Source organism: Labrus mixtus, chromosome 14 (assembly GCF_963584025.1).
Source record: "Labrus mixtus chromosome 14, fLabMix1.1, whole genome shotgun sequence".
Taxonomy (NCBI): domain Eukaryota; kingdom Metazoa; phylum Chordata; class Actinopteri; order Labriformes; family Labridae; genus Labrus; species Labrus mixtus.
In genome coordinates this window covers 25,681,089-25,700,195 of record NC_083625.1, presented here as the reverse complement: position 1 = coordinate 25,700,195, position 19,107 = coordinate 25,681,089, and the positions used below count along the sequence as shown (strand labels likewise).

At 42.0% G+C, this 19,107-nt stretch overlaps 1 protein-coding gene across 2 annotated transcripts in view; it reads right to left on the bottom strand.

Moving 5' to 3' along the window:
- usp25 (ubiquitin specific peptidase 25) overlaps positions 1–19,107 on the bottom strand; it is a 38,648-nt gene that overhangs the window by 7,439 nt on the left and 12,102 nt on the right. The window contains exons 6-23 of one of the 2 annotated variants that reach the window (XM_061055985.1): positions 17,588–17,674; positions 15,319–15,456; positions 13,500–13,576; positions 12,944–13,017; positions 11,545–11,696; positions 9,629–9,756; positions 9,410–9,505; positions 9,072–9,236; positions 8,708–8,940; positions 8,524–8,594; positions 8,187–8,415; positions 6,651–6,911; positions 5,764–5,903; positions 4,999–5,172; positions 3,315–3,410; positions 2,146–2,324; positions 579–657; positions 326–405 (exon numbers count right to left, since the gene is read on the bottom strand). In XM_061055985.1, the coding sequence (XP_060911968.1) occupies positions 326–405; positions 579–657; positions 2,146–2,324; positions 3,315–3,410; positions 4,999–5,172; positions 5,764–5,903; positions 6,651–6,911; positions 8,187–8,415; positions 8,524–8,594; positions 8,708–8,940; positions 9,072–9,236; positions 9,410–9,505; positions 9,629–9,756; positions 11,545–11,696; positions 12,944–13,017; positions 13,500–13,576; positions 15,319–15,456; positions 17,588–17,674 (2,459 nt within the window). The remainder of the gene's footprint in view (positions 1–325; positions 406–578; positions 658–2,145; positions 2,325–3,314; positions 3,411–4,998; positions 5,173–5,763; positions 5,904–6,650; positions 6,912–8,186; positions 8,416–8,523; positions 8,595–8,707; positions 8,941–9,071; positions 9,237–9,409; positions 9,506–9,628; positions 9,757–11,544; positions 11,697–12,943; positions 13,018–13,499; positions 13,577–15,318; positions 15,457–17,587; positions 17,675–19,107) is intronic. The other variant, XM_061055986.1, reaches the window with a different exon arrangement.

Genomic DNA, 19,107 nt, shown 5'->3' with positions numbered 1-19,107 from the left:
CAACAACTCAAAGCTTAACTTACGTCTTACTGTCTAAAACTAATAATAAAGGAGGATCCTTTACTGTGTTAATGTGTTTCTGATTATAGGCCTTCTCAGATTGACTCAGGTATTAAAGCTTAATGATAAACAGAGCAGAGACCCCCGGCAGCAGAATGGGACCCAAACCGGGTATCAAATGAGCCAGACACAATGTGTGGGTAGCCTTGTTAATGTGTCTCGAATGTGCAACACTAAATTCAAGATAATTGGAGGAAGTTAACTTTCGAGAGCTGCAGTGCATTGTCCCTCTCAGATAAGATCTTAACTGAAGGTGTCATCGTACTTTGTCTTCTGAAAGAGCTCCAAGCCGGTCATCATGAAGATGGTCGTCTCGCGGAAATTCCTGTACGCCTGATGCCACATCTGACAGAGGAAACATAAGTTACCACAGGCAGGCTGACTGACATTTAAAAAAACAAAGATTCAAGCAAAAACCTGTATTTTCATGTTTCAATATGTGAAAGCGATGATATAAAGATGAGGAAGGCAGTAACAAAGGACTCTACTCTTGAAGACAAATAAAACGTGGTGCTGACCTCGTATTCATCCATGTTGACCTCCTCGGGCTTGATTAGGTCCAGTTTGGCACGTGCCACATTCATAATGCTCTTACATCTGTAAAGGGGGGAGGAGGTGGGGGGGGGAGGGGGGGAGACAGGAAGAGGACCCGACGTTAGCGACGAGATGGTGAGTCATTGTGAGGTACTCCAGGAGATGAAACAGCCCGTGCTGGCCTGCGGCCTCAGCGCGGCCTAATGAATCACTCTTTAGTGCTGAGAGGAGAAGTGAAACACTCCTCCCGAGGCTCCTATTCAGGCCACATGCACACATAAATCTAATTATCTCGCTCAAAATAGAGGAGAAGGCACAAATCAATTCTTCACTCATGAATATGGATTGAGGCCAACAACCACAGCTGAAAACTTTTAACAGCGAGTAAGAGGCAACACACACACACACACACACACACCATGATGACACATGCATCATGATGTTAATATAGAGAGTATCTTGATATTTTCCAGACGCATTCATAAAGAAAGTCATTATTGGACATGCTTCTCCTCAGATTACGTTTGAACAAAAGACAGAGGGAATATTATGTGGAAATGGTAAGCGTCGGTTGACTGATGCAGTCTGTGATGACAGAGCGTCTGTTTGTCCTGTATGTCTGAGGGAAGGTCTCTGCTGCCCCCTGCTGGACATATTGAGAACTTGGTTTCATTTAAAGATCTAATGTGATTTTCTTAAATGACTCATTCGAGTGCCTTTGTGTGTGGTGATTTTAAATGTTGACCTTTGTTGAGGTTTTTAACCCTTTCCACACCTGTACAGTTTCAGAAGGTTGCTGCAGCTCACTGAAAACAGTCGGTTAAATCAACCTTTTCCTTCTTGATCTAATATAAAGCTATATATCCCAAACAATGAATATTTTGTTTATATAAAACAAAGACTCCTCTTGATTTGGTATATAAAAATGTGACATGGGCACAGAGAGGAGAGGATGGACTTTTCTCATCATTGGGGCGTTTGTTGACTGACTAGGGACACATAATAGTGTTAGAAGATGGTAAAGTTTATTCTGCACAATATGTGACCTTTAACAATGTGGTTGAGGGTTGCATCTTTAGCAACTTGTACAAGAAATAACCGCATTATTTAAAAGTGGTAAAGATGTGATAAACTGCTCCCAGGAAAATGGCGTCTGTCTGCAGGAGTGACAGCCCAGACTTGATGTGATTTTTATCAAACGATTCGATTAAAAAGTCACCATGCACTGTGGGTAGGGATCTTCAAGCAAAAACACAATCTTAAGGATTCCTGCAAATTACAACTCACAGTTTAGCACGTATGGAAACCAGGTGGAAAAACCCCTGACAATCGCCACATATCACAGAATTGTGGAGTATATTTTGCTTTCAGGTTATTGATGACAACCTTTACTTATTACAGTACAAGTCAGAGAATTTGCATGTGTGTTTTGATGTTCTACAAAGGATTTAAAATAATGGCAGTAGTGACAAAAGCAGGTAAGGAGCACACCAGGATTTGGTGTCTAGAGGTTTGAAAACAAAGTACAGCAGAGTGTGAGATGTAACCCACCTCTCGTCGAAGGCCAGGTTCCTGTCAGCAAACTGTGTGAGCAGAGTCCTCTCCAGGATCTTCTTGGGCGCCTGGTTCTGGATGAAGTAAACGATGATGTGCTGCAGCCTGTAGTCGTTCTCAGGAGGCGTGTCCTCCTGGGCAAATCTCAGGAGACGAGCGTACTCCAGCTTTATGGCCTGAGAGGAGACACAGACAAGTGGAGTGACGGTTTAAGTTGAGCTGACACTGATTCTTGTGCAGGTACCATCGAATTGAGATACTGCCAACAATTTGACTTCTGCAATAATCACACCTGGTCATTTTTTGTTGAATAATAAACTTTTAGACTGACAGCTGAATGTGTCTAAAATCACATTCTACTACACTACTCTCTACTCCCTACACAGGGCGTTCTCTGCAGTGGACTATATGGTGAGCTCATTGGCACAGTAAAAAAACACGGTCAGACACTACTGGCTGTCTTGTTGGACAACGATAATGATGTCGTTGTTGCACACTTAAAACGTGCAACTCAACGCCGGCCTGGGGATGAATAACAAAAAAGTAGTAATAACTACTATTATACTCCTATTTTCACAAAATGATTAATACACAATAAATATATGTATTTTTTTTAATAAGAAAAATGAAACCATGTATTTGTCTCGTTCTTACATCTGTGCGTCGTTTTGCACCGCAATGCATGATGGTATAGATTGGCTAGTGACCATCGGGTGTACACTACTTTTTTCAATGACCTGAGGGATACAACGATACCAAGACATCAGGCGCAGTGATTCTCATTTATTATTTTGGGACAGCACCACAAAATGGTGAATTTCCTCTCTACTGTGCTATTTGATGAGTGATGTTAGACACAGCTTATGAGTTGATTTTTAACCTCAATCTTTGTATTTCAAGAGTGTGAGCTTAAAATATGTGGACCACTAAGAGTCTAACAGTTGGAGAACATCATGCCCAATGAAACTGGCAGAGACATAAGATTCTCAATGTTATCTGAAAGATTAAATAAAATATTTTCTGTATAATATACAGTACTGAGTGTTTTTTCGTCTTTCTAACTTTGCTGCAGGGAAGTATAAGACACACAGTGATACATAAAGGAGAAGGTGGAGGTGAAGTGAGAGTGTGAAATGAGTATGGGTATAGGAGAGGTGATCATGTACCTTAAAGAAAGCCGTCTCAGGCCCACTCTTTTCATACACAGCGCTGGATTTGCCAATAGCCATAATTACACCCTGCATGTTGGGGGTCATCATCGCCTGCCATAAGAGCAGGAACCATGTTAAACAGAAACAACAGATCCTCGTGATGAACTGAGCACAATCAACCACTATGTTATGTCCTCTGAGGCACCACCACCAAGCATCACTCAGCAGTCCATGCAGAGGTTAGAGTGACACTGTGAGGGACACAGCCAGTCAAGTTCAACAGCACTATGTGCACTCATCACAAGGATAATGTGTGAAAACCAGACAGCCATATGACAGCTGTGTGTGACAGACAGCCGACAGTGCAGACACAGGCTGAAATGAAGACAACAGTCTGGACCAACATGTTGCTACTGATGAGATGAAGCCAAAAGATGATCAATGACTCCTCAGAACTCAGTGAAGTCTGTGCAAACTGTGAAAATCCTCCTCAAGTAGAGCTGAACATTTGTATTCAGAATTTATTTCAGTCAAATTTTCATTTTCTGCTGGAGATTTAAAATCTGAGCGATAATTTGCCAAATGACAGCAGATGTCAATTAGCTCGTAGCTAACTCTGGTACAATGCCAACATTTACATTTAATATTTTTCATGGTCCATTTAAAAAATCAATTTGACACATAGAAGCCAAAACAATGCTTTTACTATTTTTTTTTTTTGGAGTTCAGCATCAAAAATGTAAGCCTAGAGAAGTCTTGTGTTTTATCTGCATGGAGTTTTCCAAAACCAAAAGGCTTTCTGCAGGACACTGAAACATTTTCAGACGATCATTATTCTAAGAGTTTCATGTGAGTGTCGTTTGTACCTACGCTTCATCAAGAAATGAAAGAAATCTGAGAAAGAAGCAAAGTGAAAGTCAGCTGCAGCACAGCTTGGACACTCCTGACACCTTTCAGAAAAGCATCAGAGACCCTCATTATTAACCTGGAACTGCTTTTATATATATATTGTAAATATATTGTTATTGTTAATTAAATGAAAGGGGCTGTTTGTTTTGTAGAGAGACCTCTGTGGATAATTTGACTTCTTGAAAAATCCTTGTGACAATGAACACTAAGGGATCCCTTACCTAAAAAAAACAAGCCGTGCACAGTTAGCATCAGCAGCACTGCTAGCAGCCCCTCCTTATGTCCATTGTCAAAGAGTGTCGGGAAACACCAATCTTTTCTTAGACTACTTTGTTCAGTATTCAGTTCTAATCCCTGAGTCAGATTGTTTCTGAGAGGAGGAGACCTCTGAGGATTAAAAAAAACTGAGTTTGTAAAGTTTACAGCATGCCATGCAGATGCTCCTCCATTACTCTGAGCACAGAAACAGTTCAAATCAGGGTCTTCTTGGCTGATTCAATTAATGGACATACTGAGGTAGCTCTGTGTTGAACAGGTTTTAAGTAGTCGTCAAAAGGACAACATGAAGCAGCTTATTCAAATCACATCCCTAAACTGTTTTTTTAATGTGAGTTTGAAGCAGCAGACCTAACGTTTTTTGAAAGGTCAGCCTGTCTTTGTGCCAAGATGCAGAGTGGCTCAGAGGAGACTTTTCACACAAGAGTAAGACAGGAAGGTAACACTCCATTTCTCAAACAGGCACAGACTCCTCAGCACAACAAGGGGGTTTGTTTGGGGGGGCGAGAGCTACCTCGTCATCATACCCCCCCTCCTCTGACTCAATGACAAACGTCCCCACGTTAGGTATGGCCACCTCAACGGTGCGCTGGCCAAGGGACTCGTCCTCCGAGACCGAGTCAGGAGGAGGGCTGGAGGGGGGGCTCACCTGGACCTCGGGGTCGGGGGAAGAGGGAGGGGGAAGAGACTGTAGAGAGAATGGGAGAGATGAAACAGGAAGGACAGAGAACTGATGTAATGGAAAGGAAGGATACATGTAGAGGGAAGAAATGCAGAGAAATAGAAATATTGCACTGATCGGATACAAATACAACATGTTCGGCATATTCTCAGAAAAAGACGGACAATGTCGTAGCTGGAATCCTTTTTTTTTTTTTTTTTTTTTTTAACTAGGCTTAATATGATCCCTGTTCAGACTCATTGTGCACAGTTTGTTGAAATTATAATGAAAGAGGGATTAACTGGTCATTTATCCAAGCCAGTATTTAAAAAAAAAAAAGTCCCATGTGTGTAATGGAAAGTTTTATTCCTTCAATCATGCTGTTAAAAGCTTTCTTCCTCATGCAATTCCAATGTAACAATGACCCCACAAGACCCAATGTTTTGTGTCAAAAATGCACATTTCATTTGACGCTGATAAGAGGAAGGCTGAGTTAGTATTAAAGGTATTTGCAGTTAGACATTCCCTCTTTTTAACATATTCCTCACAGCAGCTTGGAAAGTAAGATCTGTACTGTTGGTGTGAGTGTGAGTGTGAGTCTGTGTATTTTAAACATACGGAATTTAACAGAGCTTCGGGGCTCCTCTCCTCCTGCTCAGCAGCAGCTCTGGAGATGGCTCTCTCTGTGTCCTCCTGCAGGTGCTTGGAGTCGTTTGTGGGTGATGGCTGCTCCATGTACTCCGGGTCCTGCTGGGGAGCTGCAGGCGGGGAAAAGAAACCATCAGCGAAACACAAAAATCAATGCTTCATAACGCTGGAAAAGTATTCTTTTCAAATTTTCAAATTATTTCCTGCATGTGTATATTCACACAAATGCCCAAACAGCCATTCATTAGGTGTTTAATGATCTGCATTAGTCTCCATAGAATAGGTGGACCTTGCTGACCAAGCTAGCACTAGTGCTAGATGACTTAATGTCTGCAAAGCTCTCCTTACTCTCGCTTTGACCACACATCCAAATAGAATCAATCCTGACACCAGAAAAAAAAAACTAGATGTCCAAAATGCCACATTCACAGCTGCAAAATTAAAGTCACTAAACTAATGGGTGATGTCATAGAGGCCACTTCCCATAAACAGTGCATGGACCACATTACATATTAGTTTGATTTACAACATAACTGGTACTTTCATCTCCTAACTTAGAAAATCATCCTGCCGTGTCTGCATAATGCATTAAAAATGAATGTAGGCTGAATTGTGAACTTCTTAGCTCACTTTTACAGCAGGCAGTTGTCAGTGAAGTTCTTTCCTGTGTTCTTATGAATGTATTGTCAAAGGCAGACGGAGTACTTATGCTCCAAGGCAATATTTCAAGGTCATTTCCTCATCCTTTTTTTTTTTCACTCTCAAGAGAACAAGAGTTTTCTGTATTTATCTTCCTACCCGGTATTGATTCTCAATTTAGTATTCTCCTCTTCTATTCTAAGCGTCATGACCCTGACCTGCATTGTCTGGAGGGCTGGACTCGATACTCATTGGCTGAGGAGAAGAGGATGAGGTGGAGGTTCTAGACGCCGCCAAGGCAGCTGCTGCGGCCGTGGCCAGGGCCAGCTTCTCCTGCTGGGCCTTACGCGCCTGCAGGGCGTCCCACTCCTGGATCTCCTTGTCGAACAGCTCGTTGTCCTCCTTCACGTACTGCTTCAGGTCCGGAGGCAGTTTGTCCATGCCGCTGAGTATCTGTCCTGTTTCTTTATCAAACTCCTCTGAAAAAAAAATTATAAAAATAAAAAATAAACAGAGAAGGAAATAAACAGAATCTGCTAAAAACATGACAGCAGAGGTAAATTACTCTGATTTCTAAAACTACACTAAGAACAATAGAAAACAAAAGAAGAGGAGCAGGTAGAGGAGAGATGTTGGAACACACACTCTTTACACAGCATGTGGTGAGGAGAATTTGTTTCTCCATCTAACCTTTTCCACTTTTCCCTAAGACTAAGACTAGTCTACTCCTGGCATGATCAGAAACTAATAGTCGTACGGGTAAATATCTTGGTAGGGAGCAGCCCCAATCTTAACTATTGGCTTTTGTCTGGGGACTTTATAGCCTTTGCAAACAGTGGCCACATTTTTACAGTTTGCGATTAAGGACTTCCAACTGAGGCCCTGTGTCCACCTTGCATTTTTCCCAGGCGGAAAAGCGCTGCTTATGCGCCCGGGATTGTTTGCATGAAGCTTTTGTGCTTTGAGAAGTAAAGCGCTGCATGTCTGTCCTGTTTCTATGACAACAGTCTGTTGACACCGGCTGCTGTATGACCAACACTACTCCGTTTTATTTTAACTGTATGTTTAATATTTGAGATCGTTTTTTACCCCAACAGAAGCAGAGTAAACAGGAAGTGGGTACAAGACACGATCCGTAGGCGGCAAAACTACGGGGAATATCATACATTTGGAAAAGAGCGCCTGGTGACTTCAACTTCAACTTGAGCGCTCGGAGGCAGAGCGCTGGAAAGACAAAACGCTGGGCGCTGCGCTTTTTCTCCAGACGGCCGCTTTCTGCTAAGATCGCTCTCTACTCATTGAAAACAACTGAAAAAAAGAGGCTAGCGATTAGAAAAAAAACGCTCGGTGGACACGGGGCCTAAGACTCCCATTTCTATGTGCTGCCTTTGTTTACAGTCAGACTAATAACTTGAGGAGATAAAATGGAGCCGAGGACAACTAAGTGGCTTTTTTGATGCACTTAGATGAATGTGTTTGTTTAAAGACAAAGATAAATAATCATTGTATGAATAATGATGAGTTGTAGTCTGCCTCTTTTGCCTGTGTTCCTGCATACAACCACTTAAGTCCACTTCAGTGCTACTGACAAATACTACATCCTTTGGGACATTAAGGACATCTCTAACTGTGACCTAGTCCATCAACTGAACAAAAAATAATGAACAAAGTCAAAAAACAAACCCTCAGGACAGTTCCTACAATAGTTCTTCATAGATACATATCTTTGTGTGTGTGTGTCTGACTGTCTGTACCTTCTATGAGAAAGGGTTTCTTGTCATTGATATACATGAGACAGTAGGCACTGGCGTTGCGATAACCTCCAAACGAGTCCCTGACCAGCTCCTCCCAGGACGACTTGGTGACAGAGATGTCGTTGTACTTCATCCAGCAGCGCTGATGTGGGTCGTAGATGTAGGCCCAGTAGTGGCCCGCATTGGCCTGACCTTCATGGACCAGCACAGCATGAAGCCTGTATGGAACCTAGATTTAAAAAAAACAAAACAAAGGAGATTTAACAAACTGATCAATAAAGGGAAAAGATGAGTCTTTCTTAACTCAGATGACAGGTAGCAGAACATTTTGACTCACCTGCATCATAGATTTGTCCGAGTACATCAACTCAATGGTTCTGTGGATTCTGGTTATGCTCCCCTGCAGATCTGATTGGACAAACATCACAATTCATCCACAAATGTCATCTAATCTGGACAGTTATATCATGCAAAAGGAACAAAAACATTAAGGGTCACAAACAGCAGGCGGGCAGACTTACCACGGGTGTCATTTTCCACTTCACTCCTCCAGCGGTGCAGGCAGCCCTCAAGCACCCTCAGCTCCTCATCAGTAATGTGTCGAGGGGCGGGGTGCATGGGGAGATCAGGAGGTAGCCTGGACTGGGTAAAGGGCTTATGAATGGGTACTCGCTGCTGCTGGGCTGCAGTGGGAGCTGGGCTGGGACCCGATGCTGAGCTCTCTAATGGAGGCAGGGAGTCCTGCTCGGCTGTGCTGCAGGGGAAGACACAGTTTATAACATTTAAATTAAAACAAATCTACACCAGCATGGCTGTTAACTTCAGCCAACCAGTCATGGTACACTTTACATCCACCGATGTATAACCAACAGAAACAAAACTTACCTTGGAGGGGGCAGCTGTTGCCCTGTTGTGCCACCAGGTGGTGCTGATGAGTCAATGTCTTCCACAGGGGAGGTGCACACTGGTTTACTTGAGGCAAACTCCATGGCATACTGGAGGACATCTGCCAGAGGAAACCTCTTGGGGCCGGAGCCATAACTCAGATACCTGAAGGAGAGAACAGAGAGAGATAGTCAGAAAAGAGAGAAAGAAGAGAGAACAAAAGGCAGGATAATAGACAAAGACGGCGAGAGGACACAGTCAGGGTGAGAAATCACTCTCCATAGTAGTGCAGAGAGCTTTGTTATATAAACAGGTATTAAAGAATTAAGAAGTAGTACCTCTCCAGTCGCTGTTGAAGCAGTGTCAGGTGCTCTTTCAGCCTCCTGATCTCCTCCCTCTTGATTCTGGTTATTTCTCGGTTTCTGTCCATGTACCTAAAACACAAAGACAACAGCAGAGGGTTGAGTCTTCAAGAGTTCAGTGATAGATTTATTATTAACTGAAAACATAAATACTGTTTTTAATTCTCTGATAAAAGTGTCTAATGTTGATTTCACCTGTCCATGTAGAGCATGGAGGGGAACTCGAGCTTGTTGTGGATCTTCTCAGGTCGCCCCAGTGCCTGGTTGAACTCAAATCTGGACAGTTCAAACGTCAACACGGGAGGAAGTTCTGTGAACCAGTGCTGAAAGAAAACAGAGAATGATCACGTTAGAGCATTCAGCTAGTTAGATTTTAGTTTACAGTTAACACACCTGATAAGGTTTGTATGTCTGCAGATTTACATTTGACCTGCATTTGAGCTTACTTGTCTGTGCTGCTGCAACGTCCGAATTTCCCCTCTGGGGATCAATAAAGTATTATCCTATCCATTTCAATAAGTTATAGAGGTATGACGAGTCATTATCATTTAACACAAAGTTAAAACTTCATACAAAGGATTATTTCTTGTTCAATTTCTAACTTTTGCATGAATGAATCCACGTTTGTAGCTGTGATTGCTTTGATGATTCATCCTTTAGTTCTCTTTGACAAATGGATATTTTCCTTAATTTAACAACATCAGCGTGAAACTTTGTTAGCACCTGCTATAAAAGCATCTCCTAAACCTCAACCACTCATTTTATGTTTTGCCAGGCGAAAGTGACCTGAATCTGATTGTTTTTTGGCTCTTATGTGATTCAGATCTGATTTTTCTTTCTGACAGTGTGAACAGCACAAGTCACATGGAGTCTGATCTTTTCAAATCAGATACCACTTTCAGATGTGGATACCCACAGGAGTCTCTTACTGATACAGGCCACATTTAAAAAAGCGACGTGAACAGCCATACAAAAAATCAGATCTGAACAAAACAATCTGAATTGAGCATCAAGGCTTGCAGTGTGAACGCAGAAATGGACCTCACACTACTTAGTGACGGCTGAGATGATCTGCATAGACGATCAGAAGCTTCTATGAATGAGAAGCTACTCTGTGATTGGTTTGTTCACAGAGCATTGAAGTGTCAGGACTAAGGTTATTTACCTTTAACTAACATCAACACATACAGACAAGCCACTTAATAAACTCGATATAAAGGCATAAAAACAGATGTAAAGTCTGAAAGGATTTATAATCTTAAAGAATAAAGAACATAGAAATCAGTGAAAATGAGTCAGTCCTGCTGTCACTTCTCCCCCTGTTGCTGCTGCACTGATTCACTGTCTGGCAGGTAACACTGACAGCAGGAGGAGGGGCTGGTGTGGGAGTTTGAGGAAGTCTGACAATTTGCTCCATTTTTAAGATGCATGACAAATGTGGTTAAATAGTCCACACACAGTCTTCTTTGTTTGAGCTTTTTCATTACAGTCAACCATTTGCTTCATAATCACATTATGGTTGAGATATACTGAGGGGATCAGAGAGACGGGAGAACATGTCGCTTCTATGCATGAATATTCACTTTTTACCTGAAAAAGGTTTCATTGCAAATCATCATCATCTATCTTATGTGCTCTAATGCTAAACTCAAGCTCACTCCTGCTTTCTATCCATGCTCCCTCCCTCCTGCTGATGGCTGGGTGCCACACTCCTCTGTGTTACCGGCCTGATAATTAGCTGCTCCCTGCTGCCCCAGTGGGACAGCGCAGACAAGGCTACAGCTAAGCAGAGGTCAGACTCTGAATGACCCAGGTGTCACAGAGAGGCCGGGGGGGTCAGCTCTTTGGAGAGGATCCGCCTAATAAGCCAAAATTATTTCACCTGATTGAGTAAAGTGGTTCAGAACTGTAGACTCTATTGAACTGAAGGTGTCGTCTTTAAACATATGGTCTTAAAAAACAGTATTGTAGTACTGTCACTTTAAATCACTTTGTTGATACATTAACATCTGATAACAAAGATTGACTATCTGGTGATTGACGTCTTTTATTTGAAAGTTTAGGGAGCATTTTAACCGAGACAACGGTTGCCTTTCATCTCTGGTACTGACCTCTTGTCCTGACCTGGCCGAGTTCTCTGCCGAGTGCAGGGACTCGATCTCGCCCTCGATCATCGCGGCCTCCAGACATTCGTGGAGATCCTTGAAGCCGTTCACCTGCAGCGGGTACTGCCCAAACATCTCTGTGTTTTCAAACTTTTTACCTGTGTGTGGAAAGTTACACACATGCATTAGAAATAAACAGAAGACCTCTGATGACTGTCAGTCGGACACCGCCACAGACACTTAAAGGAATCATGGTGTTCGTGTGTTTCTTTTAATGACAGCAGTACAACAACTGAACAATTATTTGAACTTGTAACGGTCTGTCCAGCTTAGTTTTTGTTCCTGCATCTCCTGTTTCTGAGCGCACCTGAATGTTTCTCTCATTGTCAGAGCACCCCTGAATGCAGCACGCTCACATGTTTGTTTTAAAAATCTGAATGAAATGTCCCTGTTCAAGATAATCCCCTCAGGCAGACGTTTCAGAGGACTCTCAGTTAAAAAGAAAACTTACATTACTCTTTTATTCTCACTACAACACACATTTTAAACAAGGCTAGACAAACACTACTTTTGCTTTTCCTTTTTATGCAACTTTTGGTAGGATTGTATGGTTTGATGCAAGTCTAATGGGTGTGAATATTTTTACGTTAGTTGAGCCTCTAACCAAAGTTCATTTTCTGTCACTATTTCAGAGACAATAACGTTTTTTTAGTATTGTATCTTGATGTTAGAATCGTTTTTTTAATTGCTTTTCAGTTCTGAAAAGCAACCGCTGAGCTGAGCGAAGTAGGTGTTGCCTTATTTTAATCAACAGCAGAAAGCTGTGTCCATTGGTCAAAGTAAGAGAGTGGATCATAAACATCAGATGACAAACTGTACACAGGTCAAATTCTTGTCGGGGGTGACGGCAGAGTTGGAGAAGCAGAGAGTGTGAAAGAAGGAGCTGTAACGAGCCATTTCACAGCCGTCTGAATCCGAGCTGATTTTCACTTGTTCAGCAGTCACTCACTCATCATTTACCAGCTGCACAGACCTCCTGCTTCAACTACTGATGAGAGAGCGAGGGAATAGTTGCTAGCGGACATGCAGATGAGGCATTAAGGTCATTTTATGAGCAGCAGAGTCCACTGGCCCAGCTTTCGGTGGCTCTGGGCCAGTATTGTCATGCATAATAAGCACAATGTCAATCAGCCATCAAGGTCTTCCACAATCAATGCTAGCGCGCTCCTCTTTTACATGGAGCACATCTCATTAAGACAAGGTCACCTTTCATTACTGGGGGCGAGGACTTGCATGCATTCTGGCTGATGCAATCAGACCAAATTAATGCTTTAACTCTCTGTGATTGTCCATCCACCCGCTCACTTTTACTCTTTATTGGCTTTAATTTAACAACTCATCTCACCTTCCAGGACACCCACAGCCAGGAAGCGACCGTAGAAAAGCTCCACCATGGGGTTCTTTGGCTTCTCACCCTCCCTGAAAGCACAACAACACACAGGCCAGAGTTGTTACAGGACAGTTGCACACTTTTGAAAATCAAATTTAGACTTTTTTAAGACCCACACATAGAAATATTCATGACATTTCTGCACCGTGTAGCATTAGTGCTTTACTGGATTTCATGTGGGACTTGACTTGAAAGCTTTTGTTTGCATATCTTGCAAGTTGCCTTATAACCATTATTTCCCCCGTTCACCATTCACTGTATTTTTCATCTCAATAAATGCAGTGAATGGTCAGGTGAACAAGCAAATGTATGAAGAGGAAAAAATCAGCAAAGAGATGAGATGCACTGCTCTGTCCACATGAGTTTTCAAAATCAAAAGCTTTGAATGGTTTATGACATATAACTGTAATAAAGACATACAACATCTATACCTGGTGTCTCTATAGAAATCATTTTGCCCGAAGAATTGCAAGAGAGTACTGTTTGATTCCCCCCCAACTTTAGTAATTACCTGTCCTCTTCAGCCTTCATCTGGAAAGCGTCCTCCAGCCAGTCCAGCAGCTTGTGGGTGAACTCGCTCACATCCTGCTGTTGAGCAAAACGCAGACAGAACAAACAAAAAGGACCAATTACATGACCGCCTTTAAGACATGGGGATCACAAAGTCAAACTGCAGCTTCAAGCAAGAAAGCCCAATCAGTCAAATCAATGCCACGTCTGTCATGTGCTGATGTACACTGAGCCTCGGATAAAAGATGACTCGTCTTAGTCGACTGATGGCTGAACATCAGAGGGAACCTGCGCGCCACAAGGCCGCTCTCTTATAGACATCAATGCCAAACACTAATTCAGGTCGATGCCCCTCCAACCTGACTAATACACCGAGTAGTGACATGACTGATGAGCACAGAGGCCAGAGAAGCGACCTCAGTTAACCTCTGCACGGCCACTGGCTTAGAGAGAATGCTTATGTGAGGACGAGAACACAGCGGTTACTGCATATTACAGAATACATGCACAGAACAGTTAATACCCAGTCAATATTATTCTCTGCAAAGTTCAGAGGCGATGATGAGGGTTTGAAGATTAATAGTTATAGATAAGAGAGGTTAAGTGCCTCAGGTTCAGTAGAGCTGAGTCAGGAGAACGACAATGACACTTAGCGGTCAAACCCTCGGTTTAAAAGACGAGGCACAAAAAGGGGGGGGGGGGGGTTAAATAATGAGTGTTACATAATGAGTTTGTAAACAGGTAAGAACCATTTATTTTATGACAACAGGTGTTTGCAGGGGAAGTTCTTGTGTCACAATAGTAATAAAAAAATACATAAAAAAAGAACTGCAAAGTACACTCCACAGTCTCTGTAATCTACATATTAATACACAGTGTGTAGCAGCCACTCTGACATCTCTCCACTAATGCCTGTCCACAGGTTCTGTTTGTGTATGTGTGTATATTATACATCTCTCGACTAGGCATTACCAGACACGTTCCTCAAGACGTTTACTGTTGAATGTTCCACGAGTCAGATCGGAACTGGGAAAATCTGCTTTTTCTTATTCTGCACTGGACTCTTGGAACAACATGCAGCATCTTCTTGAGGGAAATTAACTTTTACCTTTTGGCAATTTTAGAAACCTGATTTTAAATCTCCCAACCTCTGTTTGTAACTGTTTTACATAAGTGTGTTTATTTATTGCAGTTTTGTACTCGCTTAATTATCTTAGTACATTTTAGACTTTTTAAACTGATTTTAGCAGTCTTGTATTATCAGTATTCTTTTTTTCTTTTTGATTTAATGTCAGTTTTCTAATTATTTCTTCGAGTATAAATAAAGGTTGAATGAATGAATGAATATATTTACATGTATGAGAAGCATGTTTCTCAATAACAGAGTGTAAAACCAGAATTTCCCTCAGGGATTAATAAAATATGCAAGTATGGATTGACTTATTTATTTTTATATTTCTTAGTAATGACAAACATTACACATAACAGTTAATCCCCAAAATACTTTTTAAATGTATTGTCTTATAACATAGAGGAGAGCTTAGATTTCGGCATTTGTTTTTGTTTTTTTGTAGCTTTTAAACTGAATAATTGGATTAATAGTTATACTCTGAAGTGTGCACTCTGCAGCTGTATTACCTATGAACTACAGGTGTTGTAAGGGGCTTGGAATATTACCATGCTCAGTATGCTTGGATCAGGGGTCCAAAAAAAACTTAAACTTGGAGGTGTTGACTTACTATTTTGATATCTTTTTCTTTAAAACAGACACCACCTGTACACTTTGAATGTTATCAAACAAGTGTTATTGAATGACTTACCTGCTGCGACTCACTGGCCTTGAAGGCGTCTTTGAGGATTTCCACAGCTCGGGATGGATCCACATATTTCCTCTTGGAGCCCACCATGAAGGAGAAGAGGTTCCTCAGCTCCTGCATGAAGGGCAGGTTCCTGTGCTCCTGTTCAGAGAGACGTAAACAACCGATTAGTGAATCGAATCAGTTTTCATCATCTCAGATGGAAGCTGAACACTCCCCAACAAATTCACTATTGTTTTTCATAACTCATGTAACGATATAGAACTTTAAAGAGCAATATGTAACTCTGACACCTAGTGCTTAAAATGGGTACTGCAGTCCAAATTAAAAACATTGGAGAGAGCTGTCTCCCTCCTCCTCCCTAGAGCTGATGCGTAGGCGGGTTGCAATGTCTCTGACACTGAAGCTTCAGTGTTTATCCAGCTCTGCATCAGTCTGTAAACCTTTCTGTGTTCTAACCTCTCTCCATTTTTCAAAAGCATCTCCAATATTGATCCTAGTTTGAGCACGTTTCTGCTCGTGGAGCTTATTAGAAACATGAAGAGGCTTTTTAGGTCGGGTACAATCACTTCTATTTGAATCAGTTAGCTTACCAGCTTTCATCACTACTACTGTTGGTTTGCCGTTTGCCTGGCAAACTGAGGGGCAAAATGCCTGTGTGGGGGTGTCTTAAAACCGCCTACCTTCTCTGGTCCAAACAAACCCAGAGCATTCAGGACCAGAATCTAAAGTTAGAAGGAGGACATACTGGCTGCTGCATTGTTGTCAGGGAAGCCAGCACTTGAACATAGCATGTTTACTTAATGTCTGATCATATAGTAAGATCACTTTATCATTCGGAACATGTCTTACAAATTGATCCTTAAAGAGTTATGCTTAAATTTTTGTTTTCAGAGGAGAGCTGAGTTGACTGATGATGTAGCTGTTCATCAGGAGGCTTAAGGCCCGCCTCAACTCCCCTTTGTGCATGTTCCTAGATTGATTGAAAGTTAGGTTGAGATCGCCAATCGTTGGGGCCTCAAGTCGTCTCTTCAGAAACCATTGGTTGATGTAACTGAGGAGACTACATCCATACATCAGTATTTGATTTGACCGGTCTGGGCTTCAGTAGAAACACTGGGGTGCGGAAGAGTGTTCTCTGTCTGTAGATATAAAGAACTTTAGCTTAACCCTATTCAGACTACCGTTTCAGGCCACACTGTTTACATCCCTGTGATGTAATGGGGGAACAAAGTGATCCCCCCTCTTTAACGGCTTCAGATGTAGTAACAGAGGCGGTAACAGCGGTGAGATGATATTAGTGGAGGCAGCGGGGGAGCACAGCGCTGTGTGTGTGTGTGTGCATGTCTGACTGTGTGTTTATTTAGGGCTCACGCTATGCCATGCTTCTGCAACGGCAAAAATGCAATGTGAATTCACAGACTTGGACCAGAATATTGCGTCAGAAAGGGACTATAAGTTCTTACCTCCAGAAGTTCCTGATGGTTTTAAACCACTTAAATCCTCCCTTTGAATCACACATTCATATCCTGTCATATCATATACTAGACCTTTAAGATAACTTAGCAGCACACAATAACAACACACTTTCCTGTGCCTGTGACTGAGGGGAGCCGATGCAAAGATTAGACCGTAAGCTCTAGAGGACTCAAACTGCTAAAGTTAAAGGTCAGTGTTAAGGACCAGGGGAATTTATATGAAGAGATGACTCCAAACTCCTAAAGCAGAGGATTAGACTGGATTAGTGAAAGGCTTCTGACCCTACAGTGACGACTCGGCAGTGAAAATATGGACAAACTATACCAAGCTAAGAACTCTTTGCGGTGACTGTGGCTCCACAACTTTGAACATCTGAAATGTTTCAATCCAGCATCATGAAAACACATCCCCCCTGCATGTTCAGTACCGTCTTTGTGAGAAATACAACATTTAATTAAACATATCACACCAGTGGGTGCTTCTTGTAGCTTGTTATTACAGAGTAACGTGAACACTAAAAGACTAAACACTGAGATGCTGTAACCCAGGGCCAGATCACACAGCTGCTGAACGCTGGCTCACAGCTCAGAGAGGGTCAAACCCTCTGAGCAAAAGCACTGCTAGCTGTGACAAAGCTATAAAAGAGCTGTAGTGATGTAAACAGGAGCTGACAGGAGGTCGCAAACACAAACAACTGAACCAAAAGGCTTTTAAAAAAAATCTTTACATTTGGTTTTTGGATGCTTTGTTTTCCTGCTTCAATGCCTAAAAGCAGAGAGGGCAGGGGTCTTACCTTCTGGTTACGTGGCAGGTCGTGCACTCTGGCTGGAGGTGAGTAGTTGAGCACCAGCCTCTGAAACTCCAGCAGGTTGAACAGAGACTGCAGGATGAAGAACGATAAAGACATGTTAGTACCATCCGATGACATGGTTTTATGCCAGAACAACCCTGATGACCAAAAACGTTTGCCTTGGGTTTTTTCTCATCGATTTTACAAAGTCCTCTGCTTCCTTATATGCAGCATAGAATCTGCAATAATAGCCATAAGATTTGAACTTTGTAAAAAGACACACACTACTTGGTAGCACTGAGCTGTAAATCGATTTTATAAATTCCATTCATTCTTTGCATCGTTTGTGTGTATGGGGGGGAATGCAGATGGAATCTAGCTAATCAGCTACACCTGGTGCTATTCATCGCCTCTCATTAACTGAGATTAATGTACATTTTGTAAATGGCCCCAGACAAACTAAACAATACACTAAACTAAACGAAATTCCAATTCAGGGTTTAGAGCGACAGTATGAGCCACCACAGCTTCCCTGAGCTCCTGTAAATCAGAGTGAGAGTTCACAAATGTCCCAATCAGCTAACGTGTGAAAACTGTGGAGATTTTATCTTCAGGCCAAATCACTCAACCCTTCTTATTTGTGTTCTTTTAATAATAATAATAATAATTTATCCTTTTATTAATCCCGCGAGGGGAAATTCAGTTTTACACTGTCTAAAAAACATGCTACACAAAAATAGGCCAAAATACACACACATGCACAAACAGGATCCTATGAACATGCCCCCCTCCTTTCTGGCAGTTTTAATCTATGCCAACAAACCAATGTATCATTCACAAACTTCCTCCAGCTCCAGTCTGTTAAACAATAATTAAAGCTACAGTATAAACTATAAAGCTGATCCCTTTCCCTTACTCAATGGGATAAGAAGACAGAGTGTGTTACATCATCTGTTAAAAGACCTGAAAGATAAACAGGGGTAATGTGGGAAAGTAAAAACATGATAAACTAAGTTTCAGAAACACTGCTTTCATTTCTGTAGCGCTGGGTCATGACGGCATTTTTCTGTTTTTTGGAAGTGAAAGTAAACATTACAGTTGTCAGGGTGTGCGACTTGTTTGGATAAGAGAAAGTTGTTTACTGGTGTTCTTGTATCGAGTGCAGCTGGATCGGGTGCGAGCAGAGACCTCAACTTAAGGGTGGGGAGGGAGGGGTTGCATTACACACAGGAGCCAGGCATCATGTGATGGTGTATCCAGTGTTCATCTGGCATATTTCAACTCAGGTCACATTCTGCCACTGAGTCACAACACACAAGAGACTAACTCTCTGTGACAGCGGGGGCTAACACTATGAAGAGTTTAGGGTGTTTTCCCAGCATATAAACATTCAGATCTTTTATCCAGTGCTTCTTAGGAAGGCTGCAGAAGATTAAAGTGTCAATTTCTGCTTCATAACAGAATCATTAAGTACAAGCAAACAAACAGGAACACACTGAGAAGTCCAATTCTCTCTCATAAGG